General features: G+C 45.8%; 1 protein-coding gene across 2 annotated transcripts in view; it reads left to right on the top strand.

Annotated features, from left to right (window-relative positions):
- Nucleotides 1-20,026, top strand: part of tmem132e (transmembrane protein 132E) — a 310,548-nt gene that overhangs the window by 213,586 nt on the left and 76,936 nt on the right. For both annotated transcript variants that reach the window (XM_062405937.1, XM_062405938.1), the window contains exon 2: nucleotides 467-1,442. In XM_062405937.1, coding sequence (XP_062261921.1) covers nucleotides 467-1,442 — 976 coding nt within the window. The remainder of the gene's footprint in view (nucleotides 1-466; nucleotides 1,443-20,026) is intronic.

Below are 20,026 nucleotides of genomic sequence, written 5' to 3' on the forward strand. Positions count from 1 at the left end.
TATGTTTGCTTGTTATTTTAATGACTTTGATTTAGCTCTGGTGTTGTTACTGGTTTTTATAGTAAAATTACCGTGAGACTTTGACTCTTTGCTGGTTTTTTAAAGTAATCCTGTGGGTTTTAGATCTAATGGGTGAGAGGCTGTGATCCTACGAGTTGTTATCTCCCAGAGAAACATCTCACACCTTGTTGATGTTGATTCACTGGACGACCTCTGACCCGGGTGCTTGACATGTATTGGCCTGTTATCATCTGATTAGTGTGTGTTGACCTCGTGCTCCTCTTCCCCCCTCCAGCTGTCTGAGTAGGGACTTCCTGCTCATATCTCATTCATTGTTCTCATCTTTGCATCTTTTATCCTCCGACAAACTTTAACCCCTTGTTTTTAACAGTGATAGAAGTTTTTTAAAGTTGTGTTTAGAAGTTTAACCTCCCTCTTCCTCCTCTTCTTCTTTCTGTCCTCGCAGCCCTTGCAGGGAAAATCTTTCCGACCACCTCGAACGCCTTCCTCAGCTCCTCGGCGATGACGGCCAGCCCTTCACCCCCCAACATGTACCTGCCCGCCAACTTCAAGATGTCCAACGCACAACTGGCGTTCTTCTTACGAGAGGTCCAGACCACAGGACCTTCGGTTGGCGGTGGCGGTGGCGGCAGTAGGAGCAGCAGTGGCCCCAGCGCTGGACACCCACTGCAGCGAGCTGAGAGTTTTGTGGTTTTCCAGACTAAAGACCTCCCTGCCATCAACATAACCTTTGGGCCTTACGCCAGAGACCAGGCCCTCACCAAGGAGTTGCTCCAGCCAGCTAGTCCTCTGGATATCCCCGGGCAGCTGACGGTCAACTGGAAGGTGCGGGCCTTCATCGTCCAGGCCCGGGTCTTCTCCAACAACCCCACGGTCCAGGTGTTCTTCTACATCGCAGGCCGCGACTGGGACGACTTCAAGGCTCAGGACAAGATGCCCTGCGTCCGTCTGCACGCCTTCCGGGATGTTCGTGAAATTAAAACCTCCTGCCGCATGAAAGGCAACCTGGCCCAGTGCCTGGCGCAGCTGGATCTGCCTCCGTCCTGGTTTAACACCAACGTGGCCCCACTGGGCAGGAGGAAAGGCTCTGGTGACGGGCTCCTGGACGGGCTCACCAGTGAGACCCTCCAGGCCGAGCTCTACTACACTCTCCACGAGCCCAATCTGGAAGGGGAGTGCAGTGAGGGTCCAGGTCACAGGGGTGGCGGGGCTTCCAGGGGAGAACCTCTGTCACAGCACCCCCTGCTGCGCATTGGGAGCATCAGCCTGTACCAGGCCAGTCAGGAGCAGCTGCTGGTGGACAAGCAGCTGGACAAAAACATGTTCCTCAGGCTGCCGGAGAAGCCCCTGAAACCCGGAGAGACCCTGAAGATCTTCCTCTACCTGATGCCCAACTCCACCGTGGAGCAGTTCAGCCTCAAGTAAGTCTGGTTTTGAATGCACAGTCTGAGAGCTGCTATGCCTGAATGTCACATTTAATGTGTTTATATTCACACGTTCACACATTGGAGAAGGAAACATCTGATCGAGCTGTTCACTTCCACGGCAGAAGCTCATCCTGAGTTTCATTGATAAACAGATTATTTTCGCAGCTTCCTGGTCGACTCCAACATGAGTCATCGCTCTCCAGTCGTAAACTACAGTCTTATGTCTCTCTTTATAATTACGCTCACACAAAATCGTCTACAATTTGCTGAAGGTTTCCGCTGAAGGCGGCGAGGCGGCGTGTAAACAAAGCTCTGCAGTCTGAGGCTGCGTCGTGTGAAGTCCCCGGTTCACAGGCTTATAGGAAATATAGGATTCACACGTCCAAATAGATCACGATTAATGGAATAATTATCACAGCACGTTCCATTACAGCCTCTGTCTCCAGCCAGGTTCAAGGCACATCATTAGATAAAGCTTATTGCATAATAACAATATTAATTGTGGGATTTAATGCTATTATAAGATCAGAGCGTGCACGTTCATTGTGGCCAATGGTACATAATTCCTCTTCATGCAGTGTTCTGTGTTCCAGCATCATATATGTTCATTTTAGGCCAAATGAGCACGTGATCACATATTTCATCCTTCACGCTCGTTTCTCCTTCAGCGAAGCCAGGCGACGTGTCAGGAGTAATTAAAGTCAGGTGAGATAAAGAGGAGGCGACGGGGTTAGAGTGTGGCAGCAGCGTGGCGCTCACCTCCTGAAGTGGAGGCGGAACACGGAGAGATTTATTCTTTTCCTCTCAGGACGGGATTGTGTGAATAATTTCCAGGGAAGTGCGACTCAAAGCAGTTTGTGTTTTAAAGCCCAGGACCTGTGTTTGACCAGGTAATGCTCCTGGATCAGTCACAGGCACTTTTACTGCACTGGAGGAAAAAAGCTAAATCCTCAATATAGGGAGAAAACATTATCATAGATCTTTTAGCTCATATATATATATATATTTAAGGTAATGGAGTTGTGCCTACAGCTACACACTTCCTGGTTCCCCATTTTTAAATAATATAGCTGGTGCTCGTGATCTAAGATTCAAGGCAAACACTTAACCTGTACAGTTATGATATGATCATCACGTTTCATGTCACTTAAATCAATTAAATCTATATTTTCATACTAATTGAGGTTTATCAATATACAATATGTTATAGATATCGATTGAAATGTCGAAATCATCCCTTGAACATGATTGTAGCCTGAGTTGTGAGGCAACAGCTCCCATGATGCAACGCTGCTGCATGACGTCATCGCACCAGGTCTTTTGTTATCGTTTGGATTCATGGACCCCGATTGTTCAATTATTAAGTATAAGGCCGCATTTAATTAGCTCTCGCTGTATTCAATAAAATTCTATATAGATGACATATAAGGAATCATATAACTGGCAAATGCATGTGAGTTTAATGTCACGTTGCAAATTAATGTATGTGTAATGCGTTGGCATTTGTATTAGCATATAAATGGCAAATGCCCAGAAAACTACAAATATTTACAAAACTTTATCCAGGGATCATCTTGTGGCGTTTGATACAGTTTTGAAAAGGTCTCAAATGCATGAAAGGGCCTAATAAGACAAGTTAAGATAAGATAAGATAATTAAGATAAGATAAGGAAATCATGATTGACAGCCATTCCCTCATTGCAATTCACCTTTTCAGAACAATCTGGTGCAATAAATAATATTTTCCCTAATATCGGAGGAGAGGGAACGTGAGGCTCATCACAGCGCTGCACTCTCTGCACCCCCCCCCCCCTCCTCGGTTGTCAATGCAATATTCAGGGTTAGAGAATAAATTATTATTTGCACTTGACGAAGCTCGAGGAGGGAAAGTGAGTTCTCTCTCTCGCTGCTTGTGGAATAGAAACGGGAGGAATCCATTATCAGTCAGTAACCTGATGATGAAACTCACTGTAAATATGACAGTTGTAATCTTTACAGGATCTCTGGAAGACTTGCAGAGTATTAATTAGAGATCAATAACTCATTACAGGCTCTGATGGAAAGTGGCTCATTAGAAGTGTAAAAGTCTCTCGACTGTAAAAGTCTTTGACTGGTTATCACACAAACAGATAAAACACGTGCGGAGCCTTTTTGAATGTGAGCATCATCGTTTCCTCCTTCATATTAAAACACAACCACAGTTTTCAAACTACAACTTTTGTTTCCTTAAACCTCAACACCAACTTCCTTTCTTCTTGTTTATTCATTTGCAAATTGGAATACTTGTTTGATATCTCTTCATGAGCTCAGATTGGGAAGTATGTATAACTAGACCTCTGGCCAGAAAGTTTTATACATGAAATACTTCATCATTAATTGAACAGTTAATCCAGTTTCTGAGTTTCACCTAATCTAACTTTACACACTATCTAGCTGTCGTCCTTTGGGGGAATTACAATATCATAAAAAGAGCAGTTACAAAATATTAATCAAGATTTGATCAGATTTGACCCGCTGGTCACATGGTTTCTTGGACTTTGACGGGTTTCTAAACAGAAATTAGTTTAAGAATTAAGCTTCTGGAGGATTTTAAAGAATTTAAATATATCCCAGCAGTCCTTCTTCTTCTTGTAACCAGAGGAGAGCGTGACCCTTCCTTATCAGAGTCCCAGGAATCCAAAGCATTTGTTTTCACCCCCTCCGAGCAGCATTTACACTCATTCTAACTCCCCCTCTGCGAAATGTACAGTAGCATCCGGTGTCAGTCATTCCATTGTCCTGACTGAGCTTCACTTTCACACCTTCATGGAAGATCTCCACCTCAATGGTTTGACTCAATCACAGAATCCAGCGTGCGGCGGAGTGACAAACTTGCAGCGAGTGTTTGTAGAACAAGGCTTCACCGCGTCCCCCAGCCTCTTGAAACATTTAACTGACCATGTTAGCATCCGTGCAACGTCTGTGAGCCCCCCCCCCCCCCCCCCCCCCCCCCATGAGGGACCCAAGTGAGCAGTGAGACAACACAAGACTTAAAAAGAGAAGGAGCTCGGAGAAGAAGGCACAGCCTCCTGAGCGACTCCTCTCGATCGGGTGTGAGCTCAAAAGTTCTGGAAGACGACCGCTGAGTCGAGGAGGATTATTAAAGATGCAATGAGAAGCGTCTTTTAAAGATGAATCCGAGGGCCTCCTCGTTCTCCTCCGACTCTCCCCTCTCCTCCGTCACTCCCTCCAGTTCTCCTCCTCTCAGTCACGCTGCTTTGAAGATGTTTGACTTGTTATTGTCGACGCCGGGAACTCGGAGGCCGGAGCTCGGCTGCTTCTGGAATCTGCCCTCGTTTCTCTCACCGCGGCTGCAGTGACGCTGTCGGAAATGAGCGTTGTGTGTGTCTGTGTGTGTGTGCGTGTGTGTGTGGGTGTGTGTGTGTGTGTGAGTGTGTCAGTGAGACTGGGAGAAGGGATGTGTCAAATTTAGTTACCACGGTCATACAATAATAATACGCAGCTGTTTTTAGACTCTCCTCCGCTCGTCCTGGTGCCGACTCCTTCTGTTTCTCTGGATGAGTTTTCCTTTGCATTTAAATGTCCTTTAATTGACGAGATGATTTTCTCCTCATTGTCGCACATTGATGATCAACAGCAGCAGTGACGTCATCGCTCCACAGTTCTCATTGTCATGCACATGGATTAAATTCAGTTTCTACACCGGAGGCACGACTGTGATATCTGAGAAGTGAGGTTCTAAACTGAGCACTAGGGCCAACTGCTAAAATATAAAGAATCTGTAGGATAGAATAATAGAGGGCAGCAGTTATATTATAAGGCACTGTCATATGAACCAGCTTCAGATACTGGTTCATGTTTCCTCTAACCAGTATCTTTTATTTTACCCAGTAGCTTTATCTGGGTTCAGGGGCCCACAGCTCTGACCTGACGTTTGCATCAGTGACGTCTTTTAAATAAAGTCTCAAAACATGGTCAGTTAATTTGGGTTCATGGTTTTATAGTAAGCAAACGTTATTTATTGTTATTTATTATTGCTTGTCTTTTGAGGGTTGTGGGGTTTCCTGGACGTGGTGACAAACACACAGACACGGGGGGGCGACTGAAACCCGACCCCTCCTGCTGTGAGGTTGACAGAGAGCAAACCACTGCACCACCGCGCCGCTTCCCGTTGCTTAATTTATGATAATGTGATTTGCGGTGTCGCTTGTAGTGAGAGAATTATCACCTGACTCTGCAGATTTATGATTCTCATTAGCTCCTCTCTTTTTTTTTCATTTTTTCTTTGCTCATTGTTTCAGTTTTCTGGGCCACAAACTCTGCTCCCCCCCAACCTCCTTTTCACCTGCAGCAGGGAAACGTCTATAAACCCACTGGTACCAGCTCAGTACAGAGTTAGAGACCAGGTAGTGAACACAGTGCAGGATTCACAGTCATGGCTGAAGAGGCGATGGACAGATCAAAGCTCATTGTCTTTTTCATATTTTTGAGTGTTCCACGTGTTCTGACAGATCTGAAAGCAGCTCATGAAACATTAGAAATCAGTCACATATGTTTCTTCCTCTGGTTGTTACAGCATCAATGATAATTTCACAACTTCCCCTCTAAATGCAAAACTTTGGCCAATTATCTACACAGTAATTTCTCATTAGTGAGCATCAATTGTCTTGATGCATGAATTAAACACTGATCCAGATGTTCTCCGTCCTGCGTGATAAGTCCGCACCTCCCCATGCACTGTCCGAAGGTCTCTGATTGGCTGTTAGCCCACCTGGGTCGAAACACAGAGCTGTAACAACAGGTCGTTTTTAAATGAGCTACAACCTGAAGCGCCTGCTGCTTGTCAATCCGACACGCCATTAGCATGTGTGTTATCATAGTGCATGAGCCTTTTACCCTTGTGTCTAGATCTGTTTGCCATCTGTGAGCGGTCGGCCTCCACATCACAGCCAAATGTTTGTTCTCGAACCTTCAGGCTGCTCCCTCTAATGAAATGATCATTATTTCCTCTGGAGCTCACCTTGCTTTACTAAAGAGCTGCAGCCGGTGAACAGCCAGAAATATCGTCCCCTGTTTTATTCATGGGGGGGGCGACTTGGTTGCAGAATATCAAAGGCTGGAAGAGTAAGTAGCTTAACCTCAATAAGACTCTAAACTGCAGCGAGGTCACTGCATGCATGTGGATGGAGTCGATATTGAGCTGCCAATTTAGATTTTGGAGACTCACTGACATTTTCGCTGAAGTAAACACTGCATGTCTCAGTGCACACACACACACAAACACACACACACACACACACACGAGCTGTGTTCATATTATCCTGATCTCCTGGAAACAGTGCACTGCTCCGGAGCCCTTGGTGTGACATGCAGTATTCAAATGCCCTGGCTCCAAACATAAAGGCTGGAGGAGAGAAAGCGCAGTGGAAGCCAGGGAGAGTGACCCACATTCAGTCGGTAGTGGCTTCACCCCCGGCAGCGAGGCGGCTGCTCGCGCCGGGGTAGGGGAGCATCGCCACTTCCTGACCTCAGCCTCTGCTTCCTAACCTCAGCACCCTCTTCCTGACCTCAGCCTCTGCTTCCTGACCTCAGCCTCTGCTTCCTGACCTCATCCTCTGCTTCCTGACCTCAGCCTCTGCTTCCTAACCTCAGCACCCTCTTCCTGACCTCAGCCTCTGCTTCCTGACCTCAACCTCTGCTTCCTGACCTCAGCCTCTGCTTCCTGACCTCAACCTCTGCTTCCTGACCTCAGCCTCTGCTTCCTGCCCTCAGCCTCTGCTTCCTGACCTCAACCTCTGCTTCCTGACCTCAGCCTCTGCTTCCTGACCTCAACCTCTGCTTCCTGACCTCAGCCTCTGCTTCCTGACCTCAGCACCCTCTTCCTGCCCTCAGCCTCTGCTTCCTGACCTCAGCCTCTGCTTCCTGACCTCATCCTTTACTTCCTGCCCTCAGCCTCTGCTTCCTGACCTCAGCCTCTGCTTCCTGACCTCATCCTCTGCTTCCTGACCTCAGCCTCTGCTTCCTGACCTCAGCCTCTGCTTCCTAACCTCAGCACCCTCTTCCTGACCTCAGCCTCTGCTTCCTGACCTCAACCTCTGCTTCCTGACCTCAACCTCTGCTTCCTGCCCTCAGCCTCTGCTTCCTGACCTCAGCCTCTGCTTCCTGACATCATCCTTTCCTTCCTGACCTCAGCCTCTGCTTCCTGACCTCATCCTCTGCTTCCTGCCCTCAGCCTCTGCTTCCTGACCTCAGCCTTTCCTTCCTGACCTCAGCCTCTGCTTCCTGACCTCAGCCTTTCCTTCCTGACATCATCCTTTCCTTCCTGACCTCAGCCTCTGCTTCCTGACTTCAGGCTCTGCTTCCTGACTTCAGGCTCTGCTTCCTGACCTCAGCACCCTCTCCCTGACCTCAGCCTCTGCTTCCTGACTTCAGGCTCTGCTTCCTGACCTCAGCCTCTGCTTCCTGACCTCAGCCTCTGCTTCCTGCCAGCTCTGTGCTCCCTCTCTCTCTCATTGTCACAGTCAGTGTCGGCTCCTCTCCTCCCGACGCTTTGATGGGAAGTGTCAGCCCCTCTTGCCTCGGAGTGTGCACGAGCTCAGATCCTATGACTCGGGAGGAGATGCCTCTGCCACGGGGCCGTGTTGTCAGGACGCATCGGGCGACACGCTGCTTATCCACAACTCGTCTCTGATGGAGGAGGAGGAGGTCAGCGGCGTGTCGCTCGCCTCAAAGTGCTTCCACTTTCCCGATGACAAAATAAAACACAGCCTCTCCATTAGGGCCGTAGTGGAACGCAGCACCATTACTGCCTCTGGTGACGTCTTTGCTCTGAAGTCCCAGAGCAACCAATCAGGAATCTGTCTCAGCTGTCAATCATGAGGTTTTCACTGAGTTTTTTTAAATCCTCAAACAAGTAATCACAGCTGAACCACATCTCCTACTGGGAGGAGGCCGGTTCGTGACCAGTAGATAACCCAGTGCTTCGCTTCCTGTGAAGTCATTCAGCCTCTTTCTTAATCGTGCAGAGACAAGCTTTATTTTCTAGTTTCTGTGTTATACTCATATCTGCCGGGGCCTTGTTGATCTGTACTTTGTGTCTGTTTCTTGTGTTTAGAGCGTTTTGAGACAAACAAACTGGGAACAGAGCTCATTTTAATTAGTTACGCATTCTGTCTCACTCAACCCACACCCGCAGAGTTCACCCGGGGTCAAGCGTTCACTTCTAAACTCATTAGGAAGCTACACACAATCTATTAATGCTTCTCCCAACCGGCTGGAAATATGACTGTTTGTATTATTCACTGTTGTTTGTATAGTTAATCAGGAGACACAAGGTCCGAGTTCTTTAACCCTGTGCTTCTCATTAGTTCAATGGCCATGCAGGAATCTCATTGGTCCTGGACTTTAAAGAGACAGGAGGTTAAACCCAAGTGTTTGAGACAGAGGCTGAAAAGAGGAGCTGCAGCCACAGGCCATTTTAAGGGAAATTGATTTCTAAACCTTTTTAAAATAATAACACTAACTCCACTTGAATATGATCAGAATCTGTTTCCTAGTCCAGAGCCAGAGAAGAAAATTCAAGCAAAGCTCCCGAAGCTTCTAAAGGAACCAAATATCAATCTGAATAACAAAAAATGTGATAATGATTCCTGAAAGCTGCTGGAAACTATGGGACCAGAGCTTTTTTCACCCATTAACCACTTCATCCAACTTGAATGAAGTCTTTCTGACAGCGTTAATCATGCTGGACCTTTGTGATGTGGCTCTGGCTGTTTTATTTTTAATTTATTTCCACTTTTACTCACTCGCCAGGAGATTTCAAAACCTGAATTTCCTCTCTATCTTGTATTTCCATTTCTAGTTCTCAGCATGAGGTCATCTCTGTCGCCTGAATTGCTTTTTATTAATCCATTTTAATTAATGTAATGTAAAATAAGGAGCGAGTGGTGTTAACTCAAGCTCTCTGCTCAGTTCCTCTGCATCGGTTTTAACGCTTTTATCAAGAGTTAGTCCGCAGATTAGCAATGAAAGCTCTGCCTCTGCAGAAATGTATATCATTATTTTTGGCCATTAGATTGCATTAGTCTAATGGAAGCTGTAATCTTAGAGGTGAGGTGCAGCATACAAATCTTCACCGAGCATTCCATTTCATTATCAACCCCTTAGCTTGAATATTTCATGCAGTGCTGTCGCTGATGGACACGCTCACATTCGTCTCATGCTTTGGGAAATCACTTGATTTGTCCGACGGGAGGATAAACACAGACCTGAGCTCCTTCTCTTCTTTTCCACCTTTTCCAATGAATATTTGAATATCGCCCGATCCTCCCGCAGAGTGAGTTTATCGAAAGCGCCCGAGAGACAAATTGACAAAAGGCTCAGAGCTCCTCTTTTCCTCGGTGTGCAGGTTAATCATACAAGTCGTCCGCAGGTATAACAAGAGTGTTTCTTTTTTACGATAAATGTTTTCATCTTCGTAAATTATTTTTTCCCGAGCCCCCGAACGTAACTGCTTTTAAATCTTGCCTTCGCCCAAATGTGTTTGTTCCCGTCCCTCTCGTCTGGACAGGTTTATGTTCGGTCTCCACTTCCCAGAAAAGGCCTTCGATTGTGCTGCAGTTTAAGAAGTGAAATACCGCGACACCTCTTCAGGAATGGAGATGTATTCTGAGCGCTGCTGTTTGCTGCAGTCTCACAGTGGACTGGATTTATGATCACACTGGAGCTCAAGTTGTCCTTGATGTCTTTGTCTTGATTGTTGGTTAAATTAAAAAAGTCCTGATGACGCTCTCATAGATCTGAGAACGTCTTCGTTAGAATTTGTGGCCCAAGAACAAAAAGGTCACTCTTGTTTTGAAAATTGTGTGTTGCATCATAACAACATTACTTATTACTTGTGACTGGTCAAGACTAAATAATTATGTTTCTTAGATTTTCTAACCGAGTCACTTACACGTCGCCCTATGGTTTGTGAGCGGCCATTTTGAAGCGTTGCATTTTGTCCAGCACCATCTTGGTTAGATAAAAACAGAGCCATATATGGAGGAGCAGGGGGTGGAGCCTGATTGAGAGCTCCACCCACCTACACCTGTGACCGGACGTAACCTGAGATTCAGCTTTGATAAAATGTGGTTTATTAACTGTTAAATGAAATGTGTGCATTGCTGTGATATGATCAAGAAACACAGCTGATGGAAATACAATCAGGAAATCACTCGAGATTTCAACTCATCCAAAAAACCATTTATACTTTGTGTTCCTGGCTCCGTTATGAGAAACACTGGATGCAAACTCCAAATGAGAAACTCTCTGTGGGCAGATGAGTCAAAAGATTAACTTAAATAAATAAAAAGAGAAGCAAACAGAGCATTTAATACTCAAATAGCCACAAACGTCTCTGATCAACAGCAGCTCTGCATGAAGAGTCGTCCAAATCACCCCTCACATCCGGGAGAGGCTGATTAATTCATCAAGGGAGCGTTTGGCGGCTGCTTGTAATCAGTGATCAGATTTAAGGACGCGTTGATTCTTCTTCTTCTTCTTCTTTTAACACAAATTGTTTGCTGCACGGCTTTAAAGAAAATAAACGTCTGACAGAATTGAGAAATGTGGAGATTCGGACCGCCTCCTCCATTAGATCATTTTTCCACCTGCACAAAGTCGCCCTCGTCCAACACACATACATTCACGTGGTTATCTGCAAAACCTTTAGGGGGTTTAGGGGACAGGACCCAGATAAGCCACGTCTCCCACTGCCGGCCTCCCCCGTCTACCTTCCCCTCCCTCGTTCATGTTGTCACAGGCTGAAATTGGTGAGGTTTTATAACTATCTTCTCCTCCCTCCGTTCCTCCCGTCTCCATTTTTTATATATATATATATATTTTTTTATGAACAGTTTTGCCAAACCAATCTGTGGTAATAGACGCGGCTCTATCCAGCGTGAAGGATCTCACTGCCCAGTAGGCCCCAGTTTCAAAGGAGGCAGTGGTGTGGAGAAGTTGCATCTTTCCACTACAACTAACTTTCTGTTTTAATGATGCACTCGGTGCCCTGAGTGACTGCTGCTTCTTGATACTTGTTATTTGCAGAAAAAGCCTCAAAAATCAAACCCTTTGCTCCGAGATCAAGAGAAGCCTTCTGTGCCGAGAGCCAGAGCCTGCAGGGTCGTGCACGGTGGGATTCAGTTCTCCAGACATGGAAGCTTCTGTTTTTAAATTGATCCGAAAACAAGGATTTCTTTTGGTTCCTCCTGTTTCAGGCTGTTGAGTCGCTTGTGGTCACTGTAAACACTGGAAAGTTGGAAGTCACAACACAGTGGAGAGTCGGTCACGAGGGCCGAGCACTTCTGCTCCACGCTGACAGAAATGCACCGTGGCAGCGTTTCTCTGCAGCATAATGGGAGCAATGGTCAGATAATGCACCGATCTCAATGGGAGGAATTCAGATAAAGACAGGATTGGGTTAATGCATATTCATAAAGCGCTGCTGCAGCCCTCCAGGACACATAATCTAATAATTGTCAGTGGATGAATTGTTTTTTTCCGCTTCCTTCTGCAGTGCTGCACAATCTGCATGAGGAACGTTTCTTTTTCCTGAGCCCATGTTCTCCACCGGCTCTCAGCTCCCTGTATGACGGCCCCTCGCTCACCCATGTGCCTGATTGTTCAGGGTCTCTGGCGTCCAAGTGGCCAACTCTGCCTGAAATGATCATTTTCTCTCTCAGTGACGTACAATAGCTTTTCTTCTACGTCGGAACACGTGAGGCTTCTTGGCTTCAACTTGCGTTTCGGCCCAGTTGGCACGTTCAGACTCTTCGGATCCATCTTGAGGAGGATTTGATAATGAAGGTCTACAGTAATTATCAAAGCAACCTCTGGCAGGGCAATACTCTGCTGGACTTCACCCATCACTCTGTAGTAAGTCCCAGGTGGACTCGCCCTGCTGCTCCGAGGATGGACTAACCTTTGCTGCAGGAGCTGGGGGGGGGGGGGGGGGGGGGGGGTTGAGTCGTTAAAAGTTCCCACTGTGCGCTCGCTGCTTTAGATGTTAAATCACACGCTGATGTTTCACAGGTTAGAGGATGTACCGGTAGCTAATTGCTGTTGGATTTTATGGTGCCCTTTTTTTTTTTATCACTTCTGTTAAATGACGACCTGGAAACCAGAGATGAATAACAACCTTTGAAATGATTTTTAAACAATTAGTATTATTATGCAGGAAAGAGCAGCTGTGTTTCACGTGTTTGTGTTTACAGCACGTCACCATAAACCCTTGTGGTGTATTCTATGTGTATGACACCACTCTTTTTGTATTCTTGTTGTGTATCCATGTTTAAAACGCTCCCACTCGCTGGTGGAGCATCTCCTGCTGTGTCCTCACATCCTCTCTTCTGGACCTTCTGCAGACTTTCTCCTCAGGGGCTGCAGAAGGTCCAGAGGATCTCCTGGGTTCCATGCGTGATGGCAGCTGCACACTCACCTTTTAATCCACGGGAAGCGTTTCTTATTCAAACATGATGCTCAGTGCGGTGGAGGGACATTAGGGAAGTTCAAAGGGATCCACACAATGCAGTGCTTCTTGGCCGCCGGCTGCTGATGCTGCGTCTCGAACAATGTTGGAGCGAGGTCTGAAAAACTGAAACCTCTGTTTGTGGTCAGTGTTATTCAGTCTGACTGTCCCCCGTCCCCCCCCCTGTCTTCATCCCACCACGTGTGAAACCTTTTTTCCTCCTTTCATCCAATGTCTTTGTTCTTCTCGGGGGAGGACTGGGCTCCGGAGCCGAGGCTCCCGCTGCTGGAAGGTTGTTACGTCGGGCTGATTTAAATTGGAATAATTCTGAGCACACTTCTCAAAAGCCGATGCCTCCCAGCGAACTAGGACAGATTTGTTATGGCCATTTGCTCTGCCCTCCCATGCTCTGTAATGGCTGTTTAGCACTCCAGCCTCACAGCTCTGCACCGAGTCATGAACCCAACACGTTTTATTCAATGCTTCCTCTCACGTTTCAGGGGGAGTGGGCAGCGCGTCCTCAAATCCTCGGCTAGGTTTAGCACATGTTAGAGGAACAACTAGAAAGAGCTCAACTCTCCCGTTTGAAGTCGCCCGTGTGAAGTGGACTGGTAACGCTTCCAAGACTGGTAATTCTCCTCGGTGTGAGGTTTTAAAGGCTGCGCTCGTCTTTGTTTATTCCTCTGTGGGACGTGTTTTGTTTAAGGAAGCAGTTTCTTGTGGTTGCAGCAGTAGAAAGCAGCTTCCTGCAGCAGAGGGACCGAGAACAGAGTCGTTATTTCAGGCTAACACTTCAGGAGGTTGGAGCTTCTCTGATTTGTTGTGTTGCAAACTTATTTACAGTATCTACGTCAGTGGAAAGATTAGAACGAACCAGATGATGAGCAAAGGGAGAGAGCGAGGTCAAAGTGGGGGTCAGAAGATCATTTTGCAAACTGACTCTCTGGATTAACTCGTCCTCTTTAACCTGGTGGAGTTTATACATGCAAAATATATTTATGGTGATATTCAGGATCCGGTTCTGGACTGGTTACCTTTCATTGGGTTTGTGCTCAAAGAACAGAAAACCTTTTGGGTTCAGGTTTGAAAAGAAGATCACAGCCCAAGCTTCTCTCTGGTGGATATAACCTGCAAATAATAATAACATTTAGAAGTAGTAATACTGCTTTGATGTGGTATTATGTCCACTTGACTCACATTTGAGCAATTATCTGGTAGAATAATACTGCATGATATCAATCAAACTTGTATATCACCTTTCATACTGGTTAGTACAGTACAAACTTCCCACAGTTCCCAATTGACTGATGAGCTAAAAATAAGACAGAAATGTTAAATGTTAAATCAATTTCTCAGAGTTACAAGCAATTGAATAAATTGAAGAGGAAATGTGACTAAAAGGAGATAAAAACATTGAATAATAATTACAGATAACAGGTTAATCAAATTCACTACATGGGTGCAATAAAATAAGTGAATAAAATAATAATAATGTCTCTAAATCTAACTTTCTTAAAAGGAATAATTGAATCATAACTGACTAATGCCAATGAGGAGGTCTGTCCTAATGAGAGTTTATCATTAGATCTATATTCAGGGGAAAGTTTCCTTCACAAAAAAGATTACAGAAGAATAAAAAGAAGAATTTCACAGTGAGAACTCAAACACAAGGACTGTGCTGTCGAGTGAGCAGCCGCAAAACAATCAGAAAACAATAGCGCTGCATCTGTCAGAGGGATCAGAGCAGCCGCTGTGGATGTGACTGTTTGCAGAGCGGAGCTGTCAATGACTAATATGTGAGTCAATGGGAGGAGATAATAGAGGCAGGATAATGCAGCCGGCAGTAGAACAGAGTGTTACAGCGCCGGATGATACTTGACAGCGACCTGCTTAAACACCAGGCAGCTGCTTCCTCCCCACTCACACCAATAAGCTGCTGTAAATAGAGACGGGAATAAAACGGCTCAAATTTAAAAACATGATATGGTGAGAATTACCTTTTTTTTTTCCTTTTCCCAAAGGAGGCTGCGTTTTTTGAAAGGATTTTTTAGGAAACTCGATGAAGACATGGACCTAGAAGATAATTTCTATGTTTTACTCAGGAAACATTCTCCTGGTGCATTTTAAAGATTACATACATGTGCATTCTTTCCCGTCTTCTCTAGCAGGGACTTGTGTGTAATAAAGTCTCTTCACTAAGTTTCAACCACTTAGTGTTTGTATCGACTACAGTTAATGACCTGCCTCCATTAGCTCTCCACCCACCCACGAAGTCAGAGACTCCAATAATCAGCGAGCGCCGCAGCCCACAGACTGGAGCCGGCTTCAAATGAATGTGACACCCACTAACGTTTTAAAACAAATGAGAGGATGCTTAATTAAAAAAGAGAGAGGCTGCTCTCCGCCTGGTGTCGTGAACACGCTGCTGAAACACAGGAGGAGTCGGTGTCCTGTTTTACACTCTGGTGTCCAAACCGGTGTCAGACGAGATTTAAAGACAATTTCCCACAGAACGTTCCGGTCTCTGATTCTGTCGAGCAAAGAGGGTTTAAAGTCAAATGTCTCTGGAGCAGTTGTGTTACCAGTTAATCAGACAGTAAACACACTTTAAAGGAGACACACAATGTTCTTTATGTGTTTTTATTTTTGTGAATGTAAAACTTCTGTCCCTTGAAACCTCGACAGTGGTTTATGAGCTAAAACCAAATGTTTCAGACAGAGGCTGAAAAGAGGAGCTGCAGCAATGGACAGTGATGATTTCTGAACATTAGAGCATTTGAACCTTTAGTTTAATTAGATTAAAGTCATTAACCTGAACTTGAGACGTCTGTGCCACCTCTAGGTAACTGACAGTGTTGGATTTCCATTGAATTGTACTCAAGGTTCGATTCCAGGCCCTGAGAAGCCCGGGCGGCGGCGGCGTGCACACACAACAGTTAGTGATTAATTACGCCTCCTTGCAAACACGGTTGTGTACATTAGTGCGTCCGATCAGTTGTGTTTGCAGTGAGCCGGTGATAGTTAGCTGATCCTCCAGCGAGCGCGCTAACAGCCTGGATTTAATTAGACACAAAGTCGATGTAAGGGGCCGATCAATTCACAGCCTAATAATAAAAAGGTGATGGTAAAACCTACAGTGTCTCAACAAGCAGGGACGCTCTCTGTCTGTCATCCGTCCGGCCGTGTCCCACTTCATCAGACACGTGTCCACATGTCGGCGTTGTGGAACACGCTAGGCGGTGGCGGTGGACCCACTGGGCCCCGGTGCTGGAGCTGTGTAAACACAAAGTATCCCCCCTCACCTTCCTCCACAGCGCCGGGCCCTCGGGGGGGAGGGCACGACAGCCACAGCACCGAGAGGTGGAGGCAGAGGGTGTTAGGGACCTGATGTCAGTTCCAATTGGCTCGCCCCCCCCCCCCCCACCAAGCTCAAGACAGCAGTGGCGAGCGCCTGGGGACGGATAGGGAGGGACATTGAAAGCAGGAGACGGGTGTTTGAGAGCTAAGTTGTCTCTGCCGCCTCGCCCCCCTCCCCGCTGCCCCCTGCTGGTTTCATTAGGCCTCAGTTAACTGTTGGAGTGGCAGTGCGATGCTGCTTAACAAGTTAACGCACAAGCCATGTGCTTGAGAGAGGAACACGTGATGCAGCCGTGGGCCCTCGGAGATCTGAGCCGGTGGAAGACGCACAGTCCTCCACCCGCTCGCCACCAATTCCACTTCAGCACTTGTGCATCTATCTGGGGTTTCAGCAGCAGAGAACCCCCCCCCCCCTCGTTCTGGGTGACATGTAGAAATTTCCTTTAGTAAATGAAGAGTAAATATCACAAACACGTGCATCAGACGCCTTCTCGGGTGAGGCAGTCGCCTGGTAACATCGTTTTATGAGAGAGTGTTGAATCCTGATGTTATCTGAATTCATAACCTCACGTCTGGAAGCAGGAGACGCTGCCAGGCTTTGATTGATCGCTTGATAAACGGATCTCTGAGGAATGTGAATGGTATTTCACGTTGTTCTATTGTGGAATGTAATCAGAGACTCAGGCTGTGAGGAGTTAAATGAAACATAGAGCAGAGTGTGTTTGACTTTAACCACTTTGAACGTCTTTATTTCTTTTGTCATCATATCCCCGAGTCTCACCGACACGTCTCAACTCGCCCTCACTCCCTCTCTCTCTCCGGCGGTGGAGCATCACCAATCAGCTCTTTCGCCGAACGGATGATTTTCTTGTCAAAACGATTTTGTGCCGCAACAAACTTCGACTTTGTCTGATCTTCAAACCTGCGGATCTCAAAAGGGATTAACTGGGTTGATGCAAATCGGGTTAAGCTATCAGCTTCCCGATGCAGTGGCGGCTGCTGGGTAAGTGAATGACGGATCACGTGTCAGGATGGCGTGGCGGGCAGGGGGGGGGGGCTGGGGGGAGGGATCAGGACAGAGGGGGCGGTCCTCTCCGGGGATTCATGGCGTATCGATTACATCCTAATTACTGTCAGTGCACAGATTCTCCATCAATTACAAAAGGATTAAATTTAATATATGTTCTCAAAGTCAAAGTACAAGGTGCTGTTACCAGACTCCACACGAGGTTATTGATTAGTGCTTTGAAATCGTTATTACATGAATATTACTCAGAAACTGAGACATTTAGGATCGTTATTCTATTCTACTTTATATTATATCTGATACTGTGGCTCTCTTCCACAAATGTATACATGTAATACTGGAAGAAGATGTTTGTTTTGTAAATTAAAGGGGTTTTATACATCTATTCTTTTCTATTTTAATAGATTAATACAGTTTTGTTGATGAAATACCAGAAGTAAATGTACTTTTTGTGATTTTATAGGTGTGTAGTCATACCAGAATAGGGGCCAATGCATTGAGGGAGAAATATAGTATAGTAATAGTACATATATTGTATTTTTTCTAATCTATTCTTTCCCAACAATTTTGTTTATGTTTTAAAATACAAGTTAGAGATATTTTATAATCCCAGAAATGACACAGAAATGAAAAGTCTATCTCTTCTATTAGAAAACAAACTTATAGAGGAAAAGAAGTCAACAGAATTCCTCCTGGACTTCCCACAGCGTGTTTACATTAGTGCCATGTGGACAATTTACGCAATGGAGGATAATTAATTCCTTCTCATTGGCTGGCAGGTGTCCTGTGTTTCCGTGGACGGTGTAAACCAGACGCTCTTCATGCAGATGTTCACTATGTTGATGCACCAGTAATGAACTTTAATGGTGGCCTCAATTTATGCACCAGCTGTTTTGCTAAAGAGCCGGGGAGTTTGTGTTGTTATGCTTGTGCGACCGTTAAACACACAAACCACATTTCAGGCCCGTTGACATTTGTGAGGACGTGGATGTCCAAACAATTAATTAAGAAGTGGAGGAGAGAGTGTGTAGAGAAAATGAAACATCGGAGTCGTGCTTTATGTATCTCTGCTGGGCGGGGCCTCATGTGTGTGTGATTACAGGAAAGTAATGGATGAGGCCCATTATTACTCTTACATCAATCACAATAGAGGGACTAGTTATTTATCTTTTAAAGGAGACACATTCTACTCATTTAAAGTTGATAGATTTGATAATAATTCATAAATATTCCAAACTGATCCCATGTAGATGCTCCTCAGAGCTGCACTCAAACTCCAGGTATCGTCTTGACTCTGGTTTCAAACCCTTTTCCAGCTCCTTCTCTGAACTGAGTGAATCGGTTCCAGATTGAGAGAATCTGTGTTTTTCTTTTCGTGCAGAGATCAACTGCAGTCACCTTCCTGTCAGCAGTGACCCTGGAAGATGTATTTAAAACTACAACCTTCACTCAGAGGCAAAAAAGAAGAAGAGACTTTTATTACTGATATAACGATATATAACTCTTATTTCCTGTTGCTGTATTTTGTGTTTTGTTTTTTGTATTATTTTGTGTTATCCTACACACGGTATTTGAGCAGAAAAATGTCATTTTGCAGAACCTGAACCTAAAAATAGTTTTTCCCCGTGTCAGGGCTCTGTAACCTTCCCACTGAGGCGAGGAGACTGAAATACCACCACAGCTCTTTCAGGCGTTAAAATGCCGGTAGCGGTGTGCAGCGTTATTGTCGCATCACTCACGGCACAGGACACCACAGACATACTGTCAGTGTCCAGGTGAACGAAGGATGAGTCTGTGCCTTGTGTTTGAGTGTGGAGGAAAACCAGGCTTCAGGTTTTATCTCCGGCTCGAGGACCACTTGGCAGGAGCGAGAGGGAAAAGGCCACTCGACTCTGGGTTACACAAAAGAATATGATGCTCTATGGTTACACAAAAAACAGCTGAATAACAACAAAACGCATAATGTGGGGGTCCAGATTACTGCGCTCATGTTTTGAAGGGGGAGGAGCCTCTTAATGCACACACAATCACAAGAGGGACAACTCTGCATGTGTGCACGTGTGTGGTCGTCTGCAGCCCTTATTGTTTTGTGTGTCTGCACCAGTTGGTCATCTGGGGAGAGCCCCCCCGCCCCCCGGCCCCCAGCCATCTCAGTCACGGCCCTGGCTGATTTTGCTGAGTTCCACCTTCGTGTCTGGGATTTATTATCTCCCACCCTGGCTGCCATTTTACGGTTTAATGAGCAGCGATCGGCCTCATCATCAGGGTCACTGACAATTACTGAACCTCCGCTTCTCTTCTGCTTAGTCTGCTGCCTCGGAGAATCTGTTAAGGTTCAAGATGTTTCCTGAAGTCAAAAGAAGAGGGAAACATGAGGGAAGGTTAGATTCCAGATATTCTAGTTCCTCCTATAAACTGTTGTCAAACACACACACTGAACTCCGGTTAATCTCCTGACATTCTCCAGCGGGGGGGGGGGGGCACAGATGTCACCGTTAAAAAACTCTGGTTAAATGTCGGGAATGAGCAAACAAGGATTCACCTGAAGCAACCGACACAAATCTGAACACGCAAAGAGAATTCTGCCTGAACAAGAGGAGACAAACACGTAGAAGACACAAAATGATGAAGATGTGAACACGGATAGACGACAAGATTCTCCGTGTTGTTCATATGTAAAAAGGC

This window comes from Platichthys flesus, chromosome 15 (genome assembly GCF_949316205.1).
Source record: "Platichthys flesus chromosome 15, fPlaFle2.1, whole genome shotgun sequence".
Taxonomy (NCBI): Eukaryota; Metazoa; Chordata; class Actinopteri; order Pleuronectiformes; family Pleuronectidae; genus Platichthys; species Platichthys flesus.